Raw genomic sequence first — 19291 nt, forward strand, 5'->3', positions numbered from 1 at the left:
ATTAGTCTCCCCAGGTGTTTCTGATTAACCACGCCCCCTTGTTATCGTGTTTAGCTTGTTTGCCTGTTTATTTTAAACCTCTGTGCTTCAGTTGTTGGTTGTCGGTTGTTGAAGCTGTTTCTTATTCCATGTTCCTGTCCTGAGATCCGTGTTCCGTTGTTTACCCTGAATTACCTGTTTGTTTTATTAAAGTAGTGCTTGCATGTGGATTCTCTCTTTGGTCGGTCGTGACGTGAACAGTCTCTGGATCAGATCAGAGACTGTTCACGTCACGTCTGCCGATCCAGATCAGTAGTGTGGGAAGAGAAAAACAAACAAACATATGGTAGTAAATACAACACTCACTTCATAGAATTTTTAATATTACCTCTCTCACATAAATACTGGTGGTAATTGATAGCTGGAAAATGTAAAAACAAAAAAAATAAATTTCCCCCACACCTATTTCAACCTCATCACACCAAAGTTCAAAAGACGAGTCATTTACTTCAATTTTACATAATCTGGTTAACTCACTCCTTTAGAAGTGGTTTACATCAGTCAAAATAATCAATTTCAAAAACAGTGACAAATCAACCGTTTGGTTGAGCACGTTTTTGAACAATTATTAAAGGGATACTTCAGGATTCAGCATTAAGCTTTGTATTTGTAGAAAACCTGTAGTATTTTCGAATTACCGTGATTTCCACCTTCATATCCCCCTGAGACGAGAGATTTATGTATTTTTTGTCTGAAAAAAATCCTCCGATGACGCAAAAATCGTCATATTGCGTCATCGGAGGATTTTCTGGCCAGAGGCTAAAGACTACAGCCAGTAGGAGGCGCTGTCCGCATGTTTTCGACCCGCCCATAGAGGGATCTCACTCACAGAATGTACACAGTGTCAGCTTTGGAAGCTAAGCTAGCAGGCTCTTGTTCTGTGGAGAAAGCTGAATAGTAGGAGAAAGCTGAGTAGTAGGGGTTACCATCCTCCTTTTCCCGGACTTGTCCGGCGGGCGAGATCGTTCAAAATGTCCGGGATTCGGCTTTTGCTTTCTGCGGTCGCCATTCATTGTTTACATGCACACCTTTTGTTTCAATCGAACTGAATTCATTCCGATCGGTGAGTCTGAATGTAGTGTTTACATGAATGCTAAACAAGTGATCGGTTGATGTGCGTTTTACCATTGCTAAGAAAATTCCCGCTCCTCCGTGAGAGATACGAGACCGGTGCGTCTCAGTAATGACGCCACCGGCCTCGCGCCGTTCTCCCGCGGCCGTCAGCCTCGTCCTGCTCGCCACAGTAAACATGAGGAATGGCGACTGTTGAACGCAAAAGCCGAATCCCGGACATTTTGGGCGATCTCGAAATCCAGGGCAAACTCGTCACGGAGACTCACTAGTAGCTTAGCCTTGTTGTTAAACTACTGCACTCTCTTACCGGTAGGCGTGGCTTGGGAGTGGCCTCCTAGGGCAGCGAAGCAAGTGCATTCTGGGAGTTGTTGTCTTTCATCCACATAAGCCAAAAATACATTTTCTGGCTTTTCTCAGTCTAGAAAGCTCCAAATTAAAAAATTTCTTCACATTTCTTCTACATAAATGACCTATTTTAAATACACATTCATCTTTCCAGAGGTGAAGTATCCCTTTAAGAAACATACTAAAGTTTTTTCATGGCACCAGGTAACATCATTTTATAAAGTTAGGGCTCTTACAGTGTAATATGTAAAAAAAAAAAAAAAAAAATGCTTACCTTGCAAAATTTCAGCAAGAGCAGTTCACATGGCAGGAGTGATTTATCTGTTTCTGACATCCGTGTTAGAGGAAGTGTTGATGGACACTGACATCTACATCTCAGCTCTCCTCAGAGACGCTCATCAGCTTGAGTTAGGGACTAAAATATAGTGACTCAAAATGTGCTCCACCATTTGGCAGTTAAAGGGTGTCATAATTTTGATTTTTTAATCTCATAATTATGACTTAATATGTTATTTCAACTATTTCAATTATAATTATGATTTACGTAAGCATTATTTTTTTCTTGTGTGGCAGAAATGGACTTATTATTGCTCTCAGCTGCAATCTGTTGTTGGTGTTTCTCTCGGTCTTTGATTAAATCTTTCTGTCAGCTGAGGTTCTGATTATGATCATGTGTGCTAATTAATTATTATGAATCCTGTCCAAGTGTTTTTGTTAAATTCAAATTTGCAGAAATGATATCCAGTATAACCATCTTTCTCTCTTTCTCTCTTTTCTGTAATATGTGTTCATCATTCTCCGCTCTCTGTCAGCCGGATGAGTTGAGTGTTCGGGTAAGAAGCCGTCAGCTGTAAAGCTCAGTTGTGTTTCACTGCATGTAAATAAAGCGACAGATTCGTCTGTCGTGAAACACAATATTCAACCGTTTTGATTGTATCCATGAGGATTGGATGGTGAAAAGTGTCTCTAAAATGACTGGTGGTTAAAATGAAAGGGATTGATTTAGTTTTATGTAGTTAATATTATAGTATTTATTAATATTGTGTGTGTGTGTGTCAGAGAGTGAGTGAAATGTGTGTGTATGAGTCTGTGTGTGTATCTGTGAGTGTGTCTGTGTGTCCGTGTGTGTGTGTGAGGGAGTGTGTGTGTCTTTGTGTGTCTGTGTGTGTATGTGAGTGTGTGTGCGTGTCTCTGTGTGTGTTTATGTGTGTGTTATTGCTACTGTAAGTCTTCCAAATGTCATATGTATTTGTCTCAGAGGCATCAGATCATATTTGTGTAGTTGATGTGATTAAACACACACACTCTCTCACACTCACACACACACACACACACACTCACACACTGAATGTGTATCATCTTAAACGTGCAGCTGAAGTGTGTCATTTAATTCTGTCCCATCATACTTTGTTTTGTGTTATTTTACTTCATGTCAGTGTAAGAGCTGCTGTCTCTCATTATTCAGTGTGTGTGGAGATACGCCTGTGTTTCTCTCCTCTTTCTGCTGCTACTGTGTGTGTGTGTGTGTGTGTGTGTGTGTGTGTGTGTGTGTGTGTGTGTGTGTGTGTGTGTGTGTGTGTGTGTGTGTGTGTGTGTGTGTGTGTGTGTGTGTGGAGATACGCCTGTGTTTGTCTCCTCTTTCTGGCGCTACTCTTCATAATCTGCCAGTTTCTGTCATCAGATCTTCATCATCGTGTACTTCTTCATTCAGTGTGTGTGCAGAGTTGTGTTGCTCCGCTGATGTTGAGGTGTGTGTTCTGTGTGTCGATCAGGCCCGACAGCTGAAGAGGAAAGAGGATGAGCTGAAACATCTCGAGCAGTTTTACAAGCAGCAGCTGCAGCTGATGGAGAAGAAGGTGTGTGTCCTTCACAAACACTCTGACGTTTGTAGGTCTGAAGACTCAGGCTGGTCCATGAATGAACTTTTGTTTCATCATTTTCAACATATTTGTGGTGATATTCACTAAATGTGGCGTTCAGAAGTAGAAACACAGACAGTGAAGAATCCACCAAACACTGAATCTGAAACATTTCCACACACACACACACTCTCGTGTCTTTGATGTTACTGTACGCGCTTCAGGCTGAAGATGTTTGTTCTCTCTGATGTCTTCATGCATTAAATATAGCATTTATAAATACAACTGTTTGCATGAACTCGATAACAGAGGTGGTGATTATACGGCTTCATCTGATTAGTGATACGCCACTTTATAGTGTGTGTGTGTGTGTGTGTGTCATTTATTAATATTAACTGCTTGAAGAAGGAAACAGAGAAAGTTTAAACTTGTTTATTTAATGTGACTCCAGCAGAAATAAACTGAAGATAAAATAAATGAGTTTTATAAGAACTGAAATATAAAAGAATATATTTATTTTATATCAAAAGAAATCTATGAACTCGTAAACCATAAACAGTGAGCCGAGAGCTGTAGAAGAACACATTTATTCAGTGCTGTACAAAACGAATCAGTTAAAAGCGTCACTATTTTTTAACACTCACTAGTTGATCTTAAATGTCCTGTGGTTTGACAAAGTATAAATATTAGGGCTGGGCATTGACACAAATTTCACAGTTCGATTCGATTTCGATTCTGATTCGATTCGATTCAATATGGATTATTTTGGATATCTGGTACAATACATGGTAAATTTTCTCAAGGAAAACAAATCTCTGAACTAATGCTGTAAACTATGGGAGTCAGTTGTAGCCTATTGACTTCATTAGCCTACTATAATATTGAAGGTAAAAATGAACTGATTTGTATACAAACACTTAAATTACACTTTTATTTATTTTTATAATAATAAAATTATATGAAATATAAACATTTAAATGGTGGCTGTCATAAAAACTTGCCAGATTTATTCAAACATGCATTAAAAACCGAAGAACATAAAAAGTATAATGAATATATAATATGGTGCATATATTTAGCAAAATGCTCCTCTCTAGAGTTAATATTTCTAGCTGACTGACGAGTTTATGGTCACTGGATATGGTTTTTCTGAGGTAAATGTGATGTTACATGACATTGTTTACTAGCTGATTTACTAACGTCTTTCCACGGTTGAAACACTGATTGAGCGACTCCATCTGACATGATACGGACTTCGATAAGCTGTACTCTATCTTTTAACATACTTTCAGATGCTCATTCATGTTTATTTCGCGCTGTAACTGGTGTTATTAAGGCGGAAGAGAAGATCACGTGCGCCAGAGCGATCTCACGCCACAGCGCCAAAACGGTATTTATGTTTTTGAATTTCGTAAGAAAATGGACGTAATTTGAAATCTGAGACTTTGTTTAATATCAATAGTAACAAAGCACAAAGATTTTTGCTATTTATTGGATGGGATGCGCGCAACAATGTTCCATTCATTCATCAACTGAAAACAGGATGACTAATCGATTCTTGGGATTTAAGAATCGATATCGGTTCGTAAAAATGAGAATCGATTAAAATCAAGAAATCGATATTTTTTAATAAATATTATGTGATCTCTCAGCTAGTATGGTTCATACAAACTCAAAAATGTTTTGTTAAATGGGTCATGAATTGAAAAATCTAAATTTTCTTGATCGTTTGGAATTTTGTCACATTATGACGTCATATGATCGTCGTGCGACGAGAGACCGCCTCTGTTTATCAGCGACTCTCGCCAAAACTCTCGTTATAAACTATAGTCACTGACGCTGTCTACACTCTTATTTACATCATGATTGAACTGTTAGTTCTGATGAAAGCGTTGGTGAGCGTGCAGAAATCGACGAGATCATCGAGGTCATCGTCTACAACGCTCATCATTCAACGGGAGTAGATCTAAACATAATGCTATAATAAACACTTTCACAATTATTAATCTGTAATAAAAAAAAGTGCTAAAAGTTTTCGAGAGAGTTCCACATGTAATACTTATTTGATATGCAAAGCTGTTAGCCAATCAGAGCAGTGGGCGTTTCCAGTCTCACAGAAGACACGCCCCTTCCAACAGAGGCTAAAATCAGGAGGAAAAATGCCTTTTAATTCTAAATTATGACAAATTTTTTATGTAAAAATCATACTAACATTATAAGTGCACCACAGGAAACATAAAACAATAAAAGAATGCAGTTCATGATGTGCATTACAGTCAGGAGATCAGTGTGTTTCATATCAGTGATGAAGTTGAGCTGAGGAGATGATCATCATTCCTGTGGCGTTTACAGAGCAGTGTGTGTTCAGCGTCTCTCGCTCCGAGACTTAACAGACTTAGTTACGCTTTAGCTGTGTGTGTGTGTCTGAACAATTACACACAAATATAATATACACACTATCTGCAGTGCTCACACCATCTGAGCAGAAAACACACAAGATGTTCCCTAAAAAAGAAAAGACATAATGTAAACTTTTAATCGGTAAGATCTTTGTCAGTGTTTGTGAAGAATTTATTTGATCAAAAATACAGTAATATTGTAAAATATTATTACAATTTAAAATAACCGTTTTCTATTTGAATGCATTTGAAAATATAATTTATTCCTGTGACAATAAAGCTGAATTTTCAGCAGCCTCATATTTTTGTGCTTAATTGCTTAATTTCTTTAAAGTAAAACATTAATTATGAAAAATGAACTTCTGACTGAACCCGGGTCTGTTCTTTAACCCACGGCAGAGGAAACCTGTCTGAAAACAGTCATGCTGTGTGTCACTTCATCTAGTGACACACACACACACACACACACACACACACACACACACAGACAGAGTGGATAAGATGCTTGCTCTGCTCCTAAACACACACACACACACAAACAGAGTGGATGTGATGCTCACTCACACAAACACACACACACACAGACAGAGTGGATAAGATGCTCGCTCTGCTACACACACACACACACACACACGCACACACACACACACACACACACACACAGACAGAGTGGATGAGATGCTCTGCTCACACAGACACACACTCCTCCATTCTTTGTAACTTTCTCTGCTCTACTGAGGTGAGACCTGTAATCGGCTCTGGTCTGTCATGTGTGTGTGTGTGTGTGTGTGTGTGTGTGTGTTACACTGCTGCAGTCTCTGTGTGTGTGATGCTTTAAATGACAGCTCCCATTTTAAAGATTCAGCCTACACACACTAATCTGAAACGCTTTGGTTAAACTCTCAAAGAGAAATCCTGAGCGTGACACACACACACGCTCTCACACACACAAACACAAACACACACACGCACACACACGCACACACATGCACACACGCACTCTTCACACTGTCATGATGATTGATCAATGATCATTGATTTTTTATGATAACTTATCAATCATTATAGACAGACCTACTGTGAGCTGCGAGGTTGTTAATTGATGATAATAGGCTTCATCAGTGCACTTTAGTTCACTTATTTCTTAAACAGTCATGAAAAACTACATTACCCATGATTCTGCAAACTAAATCTCCACCAATCAGGGAATCGAAACGAGCAAATCGCACCAAATAAACTATTTTGCGCCCGTTTTCCTCCATGAATCACTGCAAATGCCATAATCCAGACAAGTCTTTTTCCATGACTTTTGATTTTGATTATCATTTGCAGTGCATCATGGGATTGTAGTTCTTTCTCTCATTAAATGTTACGTACACCATCTTGCTCTGTCAGATTTTCAAATACTTTTCGGCTCAAATCAGTGTTTGTAATGTTGCAATTCACCTTGAAGCCGGTTGGTTTGCTTTAACTAAACTAGAATCTGCTAAAATTTGATTTTCTGCAAAGCGGATTTGAAACAATGTGAATTGTGAGAAGAGCGACACAAATAAATCTGACTTGGAAAAGACAGATGAAAATACACAGAAGTGTTTCAGCAGAGCTGCGAATCATCAGGCATTAATGAAGCGAGAAACGAGAAAATGAGCTGAGAATCACAAGATGGAGCGATTGAGAGAGAAACGTGGAGAAAGAATGACATGAACATTATCTGAGCTTTAGTTTAGTTCGTTTATCCCATTAGACTCTAGAGGAAGGAATTATGGGATCTGTGAAACTCCTTAAAGTGATAGTTCTCCTAAAAATGACTATTCTGTTATTGATTTCTCAGATTTCTGATGCTTCCGTCTCTTCGTGTGGTAATTGTAGATTTAATAAGATAAGAGTGTAATTACTCCAGCTGAGACTGTAATTACATTGATAGATTATAATCATGTGTAATCTAACAGCTGAGAGCTGAAGGAAGAAACAGATATTACACTGATAAACTCAACATGCCAGGCTGTTTCTGGAGGAACTATGGGAGTTATCCGTGTGAATGTGTGATTTTGAATTTGCAAGATTAATGAGGCAGAAAGTTCATGAATGTGTTTTGGGAATGTAAATCAATGTTTGCTCAGAAAACAAATGCAATATTTCTTGTGTATTACATGAATGACTAAACTCTCTCTCTGTGTGTGTGCGTGTGTGTGCGTGTGTGTGTGTGTGTGTGTGTGCAGAACACTGACTTCTATCAGCAGACTCTACACATGTACACACAGGAGGCGGTGAAAGCAGAAGCCGCTGTGAAGTGAGTACAGAAACTGTTTCACTATCATACTATTATTGTTTCTATTAATAATTTGAGTCAGATTTTATTTTCATAGTTTCCGTTTTCATTTGAGTTAAAGTTTTAGTGCTTTTGTTCAGTGTCTATTGAATTTTTATTTATTTTTATTTCTGTTATAAATAGTTTTAGTTATTTTAGTACATCACACTAAACTGATTGGGTCTCATTCATGAAACATTCGTAAATATACGAGTAAATATGTGAGTGATTTGCGCGTGAAGAGACATTCCCGAAAACTCTTCTCCTGATTCACAAATACTTCATAAACGTCAGATGTGATAGTGAAATGTGTGTGTGTGTTAATGAATTCCAATCAGTCGTAAATGGGACGCGCGTGCACGCTCATTCTCAATTACCATAAATCCCGCCCATTAAATCCGACTGACAACTATATATGGGCATCATATTATGACACGAAACGAAGGATTTCAACATGTCTTCTCAAAAGCGAATGAAGAAGAGAAATTTCTCAGATGCAGAAATTGAAGTTTTACTATCAGAAGTTCATTCAAAACGCCACATTTTATTTTCAAGCGTACATAGTGGCGTATCAGGTCCTAAAAAAAAGGAAGCTTGGCAGCATTACAGATGCAGTTAATGGAGTTTCATCTGTTAATCGAACAGTCCCAGAAGTGAAAAGCCCTATTGAAAGCAATTAATTATTTGATTAAAGTGTTCTGTTTGCAGATGCTATTACTGGCTCTCATAATAAAAGTAAAAAGAAAAACCGTATGTAATTACTATATATAATATTTTTTCAAAATGCTGTGTAAATATGTACCCGATTAAGGTGAATTAAAATGCAGCCTTATTAATGAGCAAAACGTTCGGATGTTAAACGCACTATTTACGCGTGGCTGGGAGCAGGTGTAGATTTCTTTCGTACCAACTAACATTTGGAAAATACGAATATTTTAATGAATCCGAAAATTTACGCCAGAACCCCTTTACACACGATTTACACAAAAATTCGTTCTGCTCGTGTTTCATGAATGAGACCCAATGAAAATGAGAAAATAAAAATAAAGTGTTTTCATATTTAATTGATTTCAGTTAACACTTTTATTTTATTTTAATAATATTAATAATATTTTTTTATGATTTTAGTTGTAGTTGGCAAAACTAAGAATAACTGGTTTAGTATCATACTAGTAGTTTTTATTCATATTTTGAGTCCGATTTAATTTTTATATATATTTTTTTTCGTTTTAATTTGAGTTGGTTTTAGTAGTTTTGTTGTATGTTTTTGTCATTTTTATTAGTGTGTCTATTTACAGTCTATGGTCTATATTCCTTTTTGTTTTATTTATTTGAAATGGAAATGAGAAACTAGCTGACATTAGTTTTAGCTAACATTATTTTTTTCATATTTTATTTTAAGTAATTCTTTTTTTTATGATTTTAGTTTTAGTTAGCCCCTGGTTAGTATCATTCTATTATATTTTTTATTAATATTTTTATTTAAGTTTTAGTAATTTTGTTGTGTGCTTCTGTCATTTTAATTAGTGTTTTGTTTTTTTTGTCTATATAGTTTTTATTCATGTTTCTGTTTTTATTTATTTTAGTATATCAAGCTAAACAAAACTAGAGAAACGAGAGAAACTAATATAATTTTTATTTCAGTTAACGTTTTTTAGTTTTAAGTAAAGAAAATGTTTTTTATGATTTTAGTTAGCTATAATACTTTTTGAGATGTCAGGGTAACTTAATTTTACAAATTTTAGCCTTTAATGGCACTTTTTTTTCTGTTAAAGAGCATAAATCTGCATCTTTGTTGAATCACAGACATCAAACTTCATCTTTTAAGGATTATAATGCTCTCAATGTGTGTTTGTGACAGACAGAAATCATGTCCGCAGTGTTTCGTCAGGCCTCTAGGTGGCAGCACTGCTCCTGTTGTGTGTCTGTCAGTCTTTGCTCCTGTGATACGTTCTGTTCGTGAGCTGGTATTTTAAAGTGGTATATTAAAGTGCCCATGTTATGCTATTGTTATGCTATCTCATATAAAGGTTCATAATTGTGTTTTTGAGTCTCCTACAACAGGTTTACACTCATCAAATGTCAAAAACAATTTAATTTCCTCATAATCTCCACTGCAGCATCAGCTCTTTTCTCTCAGTGTCTGAAACGCTTCGATCAAAGATTCAGTCTATCTAAACCCCGCCTCTCTGAGAGCTGCTCTGCTCTGATTGGTCAGATGGCCCAGTCTGCTGTGATTGGTCAGAAACCAAACGCTCATTATCATATCTTAATCTCAGCTCTTGATCACAGTGATACGAACAGTAACGATGGCGTGGGTTTCACCTAGGGATGCACCGAATCCAGGATTCGGCTTCGGATTCGGCCGAATATTGGGTTTTTTAACGGGGTTCGGTTTCTGCCGAACCTTGAATTTTTTTTCTACCGAACCGAACCCTAGACTTGCACTACGCGCGCTACGCTGGTCGACGTCACGCCACTGTTGATTAGGGGAAGGTGTTTAGTTTACGTAGTGTACGCGTTTTGTCAGGAAGAAAAATAGCTCACAGCTAAAGTTATTGCAGAGGCCAGACAGACTCACGGAGGCGATTGGCTTCTAACAACTCACACTTTATTCCCCAATCGAAGTTGAGTAACTGTCTGTCACACTTTTTTTTTATGAAAATGAAAAATCCACTGCTGAGAACCTTGTTTACTTCATTAATGTGTTTACTGTGTTAATGGACTGAGGATGGCAGTAGGATTCGGTATTCGGATTCGGCAGAATCTTAGCCAGTGGATTCGGTATTCGGCCGAACCCCAAAAATCTGGATTCGGTGCATCCCTAGTTTCACTGCATCAATCTCAGAAAACAGCGTCTTCTCGACATGAACAACACGAACCAAACTCTTCCAGTCTCAGAGAAACGGGGCGGGGCAAAGAGACGCTATTCAGCCAATCAAGAGCATTATGTAAATTAGTTCTAAACCTACACAGGATCATCAGGAAGTGAGACTGGAATTACTGACGACTCGTTTCAGTTCAGAATCACTTCTTTCACTTTGATCTTTGTAACTTTTCAGAGCTTTTACATTCACAGCTTTATTACACACTACATGAAAGGGAATACCTGAAATAATATTGGCACTAAAGGTGATTCATGTTTGTTGATCTAGATTTGACAGTAGAGCAGTAATCATGAGTGTTGTAGTGATTGTTCTATAATTCATCCAGCAGTGTAGTGTCTATGTGTGTGTGTTTATGTGTGTGTATGTGTAGTATGTGTAGCCTGTGTTTATGTGTGTAGTATGTGAAGCCTGTGTTTATGTGTGTGTATGTGTAGTATGTGAAGCCTGTGTTTATGTGTGTGTATGTGTAGTATGTGAAGCCGGTGTTTATGTGTGTGTAAGAGTGTGTATTGTTCCTCAGCCTGTGTTTATGTGTGTGTAAGAGTGTGTATTGTTCCTCAGGCCGGGTCACGTGACCCCCGTGTGCGCTGAGCTGCAGTCGCAGGTGTTGAGCTGCTACACACTGAACACACGACACACACTCCTCTGCTCACGGCTGGCCAGAGACTACATACACTGCATCCACTCCTGCAAGAAGGTATGCCTGCAGAATACGATTGTTATATGTACTGGATATTACATAAAAGGGACAGTCAACCAGTCATTAAATGGTTAAAAATAAACATGTCACCACTGACCAATCAGAATTGTAACCGGGCGTAGGAAAGAAAGGTGGAAACACTTTACAATAATGTTTCATTTGTTAGCATTCAACAACATCTCTACAGCATTTATTAATCTCAGGTAATGTTAATCTCAGCATTTACTAAAGCATGTATAAGATCAGAAGTTGTATCTGTTAATATTACTATTGCACCGTAGTTATATGAACATAACTAACATTAACAATGCTAGCAAATGCTAAGAGAATATGGTTCAGTGTTAATGGATTAAATAATGTCAACAAACGAGACCTTATTGTAAAGTGTTACCATATTGTAATTTGGTTTACTATATGAAATGTAAGAAATCAGTCATGATGATATTGCCAATTTTAGTGTAATCAGACTCAAGCTGATCATAAAACAATATTTTACTGATCGATACTGATTGTAACTGAGAGCTGGTTCATATTACAACATGCCAGAGTTATTATCTCTGCAGGAAATAAGTGTGTGTGTGTGTGTGTGAAAAAGAGAAGAGTTGAGCATCACATGAACGCTTGAACTGATGAAGGAAATAAACACTCGTTGACGTGTCGGTTTGTTTTTTCTCTGCAGAACTTGCTGGTGAATCATGGATGAAGAGGATGAATGATGCTGAAGAAGAGGAGCAGTGTGAGAAGACGTCCATCCGTGTGTGTGTGTGTGTGTGTGTGTGTGTGTATGTGTGTGTGTGTCGATGTTATCAGGAGTGTGTTGGTTTGTTGAGCTGATCTTCATTTACTGTGAGCAAATAAAGTCTCTTCTTCTGTTTATCTCTTCAGTCTCTCGTTACTCTGTTAGTTCTCCACACAGTAAATGTTCATCCGTCTGAAACTGTTTTCTGAAGGTCTGTGAAGATGAATATGATGTTTCTGCATTATCGAGACACAAAGCGTATTTATGAGGAAATGCATTTTGCTCAAGGAACATATAAATCACTAATATTCCACTATAGTAGATGTTTAATCAGTGTTTCACTGACATCAGTTTCCATCCAAAGTTGTGATTTAATTTATGCACACAATTGGAATATCGCATAAAATATTTGAATAAGCAGTGTTTCCATCCCATGTGTTCAAGAGAACAAAATCATCACTTCTTGGGAAATTAGTGCAAATTATCAGTAATAAAACTGTAAGTTTCTGCAATCTTTCTCTTTTTCCCTCCATCATAAACGAGTGTCTCAGAGCGTCAGACGAAACACAGTAAACGCTGTCATGTTCTCTAGCGTTCGGATGCTGGTGTTCGGGAACACACTCGTGTGTGTGAGACGCTTTTGGAGGGAATTACAGTTTTTTCCAACTGCTTACAGAAAATCTTTTCATGTCACATGATTTTTGAAACCTCTCACTCAAAGTGCAAAACTACATACCAAATCTCCAAAATCATAAGCTATTTCTCAGCCTTTGACTCAGTTTTCAATTGCATTAAACACTTCTTTCAAAACACTACACACAATTCTCTACCTAAAACACAAAAATCTAACAGGAAGTGACTTGCTTTCCTTTTCCAAACACAACCAATCAAAATGCTACACTTATTCACCAGGTCACACACACACACTCCTCATATGTGCAAACACGAATTGCTTAACTGATCACTAACCAATCACTGCTTTACTGTAGTATAGGCCTAAATAGGTCAAAGGTCAGATGATCTGTTTTGAACAATGGATTCCTGCCCCCCACAATACCTCCCTTACTGTACAGTACACAATTATTTTCAGAAAAAAAGTTACTGTAATTCACCAAAACCTTTTTTTCTAAGTTTAAAGCTTGTAGTTTGTTCATATGGACCAGACTGACTTACTACAGTTGAGATTTTGCCAATATCTCCCTTACTGTACATACAGCAAACAAATGGTTTTTATGAAAAATTACTGTAGTTCAAAAAGTGTTTTTTTTTTTTTTTTCATGTTCCAAAGGTTGTAGTACTTTCCTAGTGACCAGACTGACTGACTACAGGTAAAATCTTGACAATCCCTCCCTTACTGTACATAAATATTAATATGAAATTATTACTGTAATTCACTTAGTGTTTTTTTCATGTTTCAAAGGTTGTAGTAATTCCCTAGTGACCTGACTGACTTACTATAGGTGAAATTAACAATACCTCCCTTACTGTATGTACAGTACACAAATATTAATATGAAATTATAACTGTAAATCACTTAAAGTGTTTTTTTTTCATGTGTTTTTAAAAGTGTGTTTTGATGTTTTCCATGTCCTGAACCTACTGCCAACCTGCAATCATGTTTCACATCCACACTGCGATCTGCGTGTCCAGGGTCTGCCATCGCCCACTGCACCGGATCATACATGGCCTGAGAAAAGAGCCGTTTCGGAGTAACTCTATTGTTCCAATTGATTGAACATTATCACTGGTCAAAATGTTTAACTATAAAAGCATTACAGAGAAAGAAGTTGAATCACTTCTCTCACTTTCTGATCAAACACGATACATTTTACTGGCTCATAGTGCATAAAATCTACCTTTAGAAGTGACCTGTGGACTTTTAACATCAACAACATGCATAAAGGAATCTCATTTCTCCAAATATTACTAACTACACTTGCTTCTTACCAACACTCTTCAAAAACAAGTTTATCTACTTTGGGATATTGTCACAAATTACACAAAGTGAGGGTATATGTTAAAGGAACCGTATGTAAGATTGTGGCGAAAACTGGTACTGCAATCACTTACTTCTGTAGAGCGGTGTATTCAAGAACATAAAAAGCAGCAACATATAAAGGAGAACAAAGCCTAAATAGCCTAATGAGTAACTTGAAGGCCTCCATGCTTTAATGTCTTGATTGACATTGTCAAAGTTTTAAAAGAAAATGCACTCACCCACTCCGCTTCAACCAGTCCTGTTTGTGGAGCGTAGGGTTATAGTCTCAATACAAGCAACCTCAATTCTCTCAGACATCCTAATCACATTATTATAATAATGCTTGCTCTTTTGTTGTTTTGTGGGGATTGCGAATAGGATCGCAAGTTGCCAAGGTCTCACCAAGTATATTTAGCTCATTAGTTGATTTCATTATGTTTGACTACTAAACTTAACTCATCTGCATTTAAGCTAAAAATGTTGAAAATAATAATCTAGGTTTGTCATTATTAACACACAACACAGCATTTGTTGAATCACTGAACTTTGTTTGATTTGGTCACCTCAAGAACACCTTCCTGAACAAAGGACAGCATAAAAATGAATAAAGGAAAATAAAAGTGAATCCTGACATCTCCTCAGACCATGGTCAAGTTAAGTTAAGTCATCTTTATTTATATACAACAAAGTTTGTTTCTAGAAGAAAATTGCATCATCGTCCACCCTAAATAAGGCAGATCAATAATATTGTTGAATATTAAATGTCCCCAACTAAGCAAGCCAAAGCCAAGGCAACAGTGGCAAGGAACCAAAACTCCATCAGTGAAAGAATGGAGAAAAAAACCTTGGGAGAACCCAGGCTCAGTCGGGGGCCAGTTCTCCTCTGGCCAACGAGCGAACAGTGTATGATTATGATCCAGGCAGCGTTACAGGTCAGAAGTCTGATTGGTCGTGTCGATGAGGCCCTCACAGGGCTGATGAGGCTGGCACTTCAGGGATGCGTCATGTTTGGGTCCAGGTGCAGATCCACCATCTGATCTGGATACGGCCGGGGACCACCTCACTTCAGGAAACGGAGAGACTGGTGGACACTTCAGTACTGCGCTGTCGTCGGGTCCAGGCGCAGGTCCTTCATCGGATCTGGATACGGCCTGGATCCGGCGGACTGCGGTAAACCTCAGTATAAACAGAGAGATGATGAGTATATTACATGTATACATGTATCTACATTTATATTAAAATCACCAACAATTAGGACTTTATCTGCAGCCAGTACTAACTCTGATAGAAAATCAGTAAATTCTTTGATAATGAGAGGTGAGGCGATCCAAAAGTGCCAGAAGCCAACATTTCTTCATTGTCTAAAAACAAAAGAAGAAAAAACCTCCAATGGTATCAACTACACAGAAAGGAGGGTAGGCAATAAAAAGTTCATACATGTTTGAAATAACAGTAGGCTGTTGTCTAAATGTAAAAAAAAAAGCCTATTTTAAATATTTCACCAATACAATTACAGATCTGGACCCACCAAACCATGATGTTTGTCCTCGCTGCTTTCTCTGCCTGGACTGGACACCAGCCCTCGATCTCCTCTTCCTTCTCCTGCTGCTGCGCTTCACTAGCAGCAGGTGCTCCGGTGATGACGTGGCGCATTCAAAAAGTGGAGTGAAATAATCCTTGTGCCTGTCCCAGGTAACACACACGTCTTTCATTTGCTCCTTGATGCGAAATAGCGAAGTCATAAATATTACAAAAAGTAAAAATTATGACATAAAATGTCAATTATGGCATAAAAAATTTAAATGATCAGGAAAAGTCACAATTACAAAAAGTTTAAATTAAAATATAAAAAGTCAATTATAACATAAGATTACAGTAAAACAAAAAGTTATAGAAAAAAAATCATAATTGTGAAAAAACATTTAGATCTCATAATTATGACTTGGTATTTCACCAAAGCATGATTTTTTTCTTATGTGGCAGAAATGAGATTCCATGGTGATATGAGCTAGTGTCTCACCATCAAAAGAGTCCTGTTTCTGGTCCTCATGCAACTGAATGCATGTGTTGTACTGGGGTAGTTCCCTTTCGAGAGGTCTCTCGTATTGCTTACGGCTAGCTTACGCTGTGGGAAAACTCCTTTTCTTGAGAATATTGAAGCCAAATCTTTAAAACGCAGTGCAGATGCACAACATAAACAGATGAACGGCGAGTACGGTCATTAGCTGTGCTGCGGCAACTGCACGAATCTAAGGCGAGGCGGCTCAGACGCACGAACCAATTCCACGTTATAAAACCTCATAAATGTGGACGGCGAGGCCCAGCCTGCCACTGCACAGATATCTGCAATAGGTATTCCACTTGACCAAGCCCAAGACGAGGCCTTGCCTCTCGTGGAATGAGCTCTGACGCCTAAGGGGCAGTGAAGGCCCTTAGACTCATAAGCCAGCGCGATAGCATCAACTATCCAGCGCGATAATCTCTGCTTTGAGACGGCGAGCCCCTTGGTGCGGCCGCCAAAGCATACGAAAAGCTGTTCCGACTGTCTGAATGAGGCAGAACGCTCCAGATAAACTCTGAGAGCCCTGACGGGACAGAGTAAATTCACGTCTCTTTCATCCTCTGGTGAGGGAAGAGCTGCGAGTGAAATAATATGTGCTCTGAACAGAGTCGAGAACACTTCAGGAATGTAACCATGCCTTGGCTTGAGGACGGCTCTGGAGTCGTTAGGCCCAAACTCAAGGCAGGACGCGCTCACTGATAGCACATGTAAATCGCCCACTCTCTTGACTGAAGCGAGGGCCAGAAAAAGAGCAGTTCTGAGCGAGAGGTGCTTCAGGTCCGCAGACCGAAGCGGCTCACCCTTCAATGCTTCCAGGACCGTGGAGAGGTCCCAGATAGGCACAGAGGTGGGGGGTCGCGGAGGGTTTAGCCTCCTTGCCCCTTTAAGGAAGCGCACGATGAGGTCGTTCCTTCCTAGTGATTGTCCAGCCACAAGAGCGTGAGATGATGTTATGGCCGCCACAAGCGTGGAGGGGGTGCGACCCGCGTCCAAAAGCTCTTGCAAAAAAAACGAGTACACTTGGTACTTCGCATGAGTAAAGTCCAGGCTCCGTGCTGCGCACCAGCCAGAGAACACCACCCATTTCTGAGCATAGAAGTGCCTAGTTGAGGGCGCTCTTGCTTCAGTGATGGTTTTTAGCACCCTATCCGGGAGAGACCGGGGTACCCATTGAGGGGCCATACATGAAGGGCCCACAAGTCGGGACGAAGATGCTAGATTTTCCCGTTCGCCTGCATGAGGAACAGGAGAACAGTAGTGTCAACTCGGAGAACCATAACTGGGACACAACTGCTGGAAACAGCCCCATGGCTAATTCCGCTGAGGAGAGATCTCCTCGCGCAGGCGAACGGGAAAATCTGGCATCCCCGTCGTGACTTGTGGGCCCTTCATGTATGGCCCCTCAACGGGTACCCGGGTCTCCCGGATAGGGTGCTAAAAACCATCACTGAAGCAAGAGCGCCCTCAACTAGGCACTTCTATGCTCAGAAATGGGTGGTGTTCTCTGGCTGGTGCGCAGCACGGAGCCTGGACCCCGACTCATGCAAAGTGTACTCGGTTTATTTGCAAGAGCTCTTGAACGCGGGTCGCACCCCCTCCACACTCAAAGTATATGTGGCGGCCATAACATCATCTCGTGCTCTTGTGGCTGGACAATCACTAGGGAGCAACGACCTCATTGTGCGCTTCCTTAAAGGGGCAAGGAGGCTAAACCACCTGGTCTTGGATTTTGTGAAATAAATTTCGAAATAAATGCGACTTATAGTCCAGTGCGACTTATATATGTTTTTTTCCTCTTCATGACGCATTTTTTGACTGATGCGACTTATACTCCGGAGCGACTTATAGTCCGGAAAATACGGTAGTTACAAATCTTCAACACACGAAAAGCTGTTCCGACAGCAGTTGTTTCCAAAAGCTGTTGTTTCCAGCAGTTGTGTCAACTCGGAGAACCATAACTGGGTCTTCCAGAGAGGGGCTATTAGTAGCACTGCACACTTGCTTTCCTTGATCTGTTCGATGAACTGTGGTAGCATCGTGACCGGAGGAAATGCATATAGCGGACGGCTTGGCCAGTCGTGGGCAAGCGCGTCCTTGCTCTTTGAGAAAAATGCTCTCTGTTCCTCTGACACCAAAGGGGCAATGATGACTCGCTCTCTCCAGAGGAAACCCCCTCGCAACCCCTGTTCATGCGCGCCCCCGTTTCGCTTGCATGCAGAGCCCTCTCGAGCTCTCTGCATGACCCAGACGGACACTATGAGTGAGTTTCACGACGCTCGCTGAAACTGCGTCACTCACATCGGCGAAAGGAAGAAAGAGAGAGTTTGAGTCCCGCCGAGGCCGGACCAACCTCCATTTCTCACACATTTCCCTGTCCTCTCTTAGTTCGGGCGGCTAGAAATGTCAATATTGCAGCTTACGTGCCTGTTATAAAACATGCACACCTGCAAACAAATGCCGTTTTTACATGCGACTCAAAACACGCCACTCTCTTCTCTGCTCGCGCCAACTGTCTTACATCATTCCCACCTGTGGCTCAGTGGTGGAATCAAAGTCTTTTGCGCCAGAGACCCGTGTTTGAATCCCGGCTCTGGCAGCAGGTGAAAATTATATAACAGCTGCTCTCTTCACTGCGCTCGCAGCCAGCTTTCTTACGATACAGAAAGCGACCCCGCCCCTCGCACCCTCCCGTTCACAACGGCGGGTTTAGAGTATTTATGAGCGTTCAAAAACAGGTGAGCCCACGCCGGCCCTGACGCCGCGTGACTCACATTCTACAGAAAGAGACTTTTCCTGTGCTTATTCACCAGACAGACGAGCCCACGCCGGCCCACGAAAGTTTTCTCCGTTGCTATTCACACTGCCTGGATCCGGCGGACTGCGGTAAACCTCGGGATAAA

At 39.8% G+C, this 19291-nt stretch overlaps 2 protein-coding genes across 4 annotated transcripts in view; one reads left to right on the forward strand and one right to left on the reverse strand.

Annotated features, from left to right (window-relative positions):
• chchd6b (coiled-coil-helix-coiled-coil-helix domain containing 6b) overlaps window positions 1–19291 on the forward strand; it is a 160339-nt gene that overhangs the window by 4304 nt on the left and 136744 nt on the right. The window contains exons 5-9 of one of the 3 annotated variants that reach the window (XM_084128864.1): window positions 2271–2291; window positions 3231–3314; window positions 7936–8006; window positions 11474–11609; window positions 12292–12488. In XM_084128864.1, the coding sequence (XP_083984990.1) occupies window positions 2271–2291; window positions 3231–3314; window positions 7936–8006; window positions 11474–11609; window positions 12292–12315 (336 nt within the window). In that variant the 3' untranslated portion in view covers window positions 12316–12488. Of the gene's footprint in view, window positions 1–2270; window positions 2292–3230; window positions 3315–7935; window positions 8007–11473; window positions 11610–12291; window positions 12489–19291 lie in introns of those variants that run through there. The other 2 variants (XM_084128865.1, XM_084128866.1) reach the window with 2 other exon arrangements.
• LOC311092281 (uncharacterized protein) lies at window positions 14968–16442 on the reverse strand. Its single transcript, XM_084128867.1, has 4 exons — window positions 16350–16442; window positions 15858–16047; window positions 15610–15690; window positions 14968–15505 (listed from the first exon to the last, which is right to left on the reverse strand). The coding sequence occupies exons 1-4, from the start codon at window positions 16377–16379 to the stop codon at window positions 15423–15425; spliced, it is 384 nt and encodes a 127-aa protein (XP_083984993.1). The 5' UTR covers window positions 16380–16442; the 3' UTR covers window positions 14968–15422.

The sequence above is a fragment of the Abramis brama genome (assembly GCF_963993115.1).
Source record: "Abramis brama genome assembly, chromosome: 11".
NCBI classification, from domain to species: Eukaryota; Metazoa; Chordata; class Actinopteri; order Cypriniformes; family Leuciscidae; genus Abramis; species Abramis brama.

Coding starts and splice junctions, on each gene's coding strand:
- LOC311092281 (XM_084128867.1), bottom strand. CDS start 16,379: ATGAGGACCAGAAACAGGACTCTTTTGATG. Junction 15,691..15,857: donor AGGACAAACATCATGGTTTG/GTGGGTCCAGAT, acceptor TTTTGTTTTTAG/ACAATGAAGAAATGTTGGCT. Junction 15,506..15,609: donor TTTACTGATTTTCTATCAGA/GTTAGTACTGGC, acceptor GTTTATACTGAG/GTTTACCGCAGTCCGCCGGA.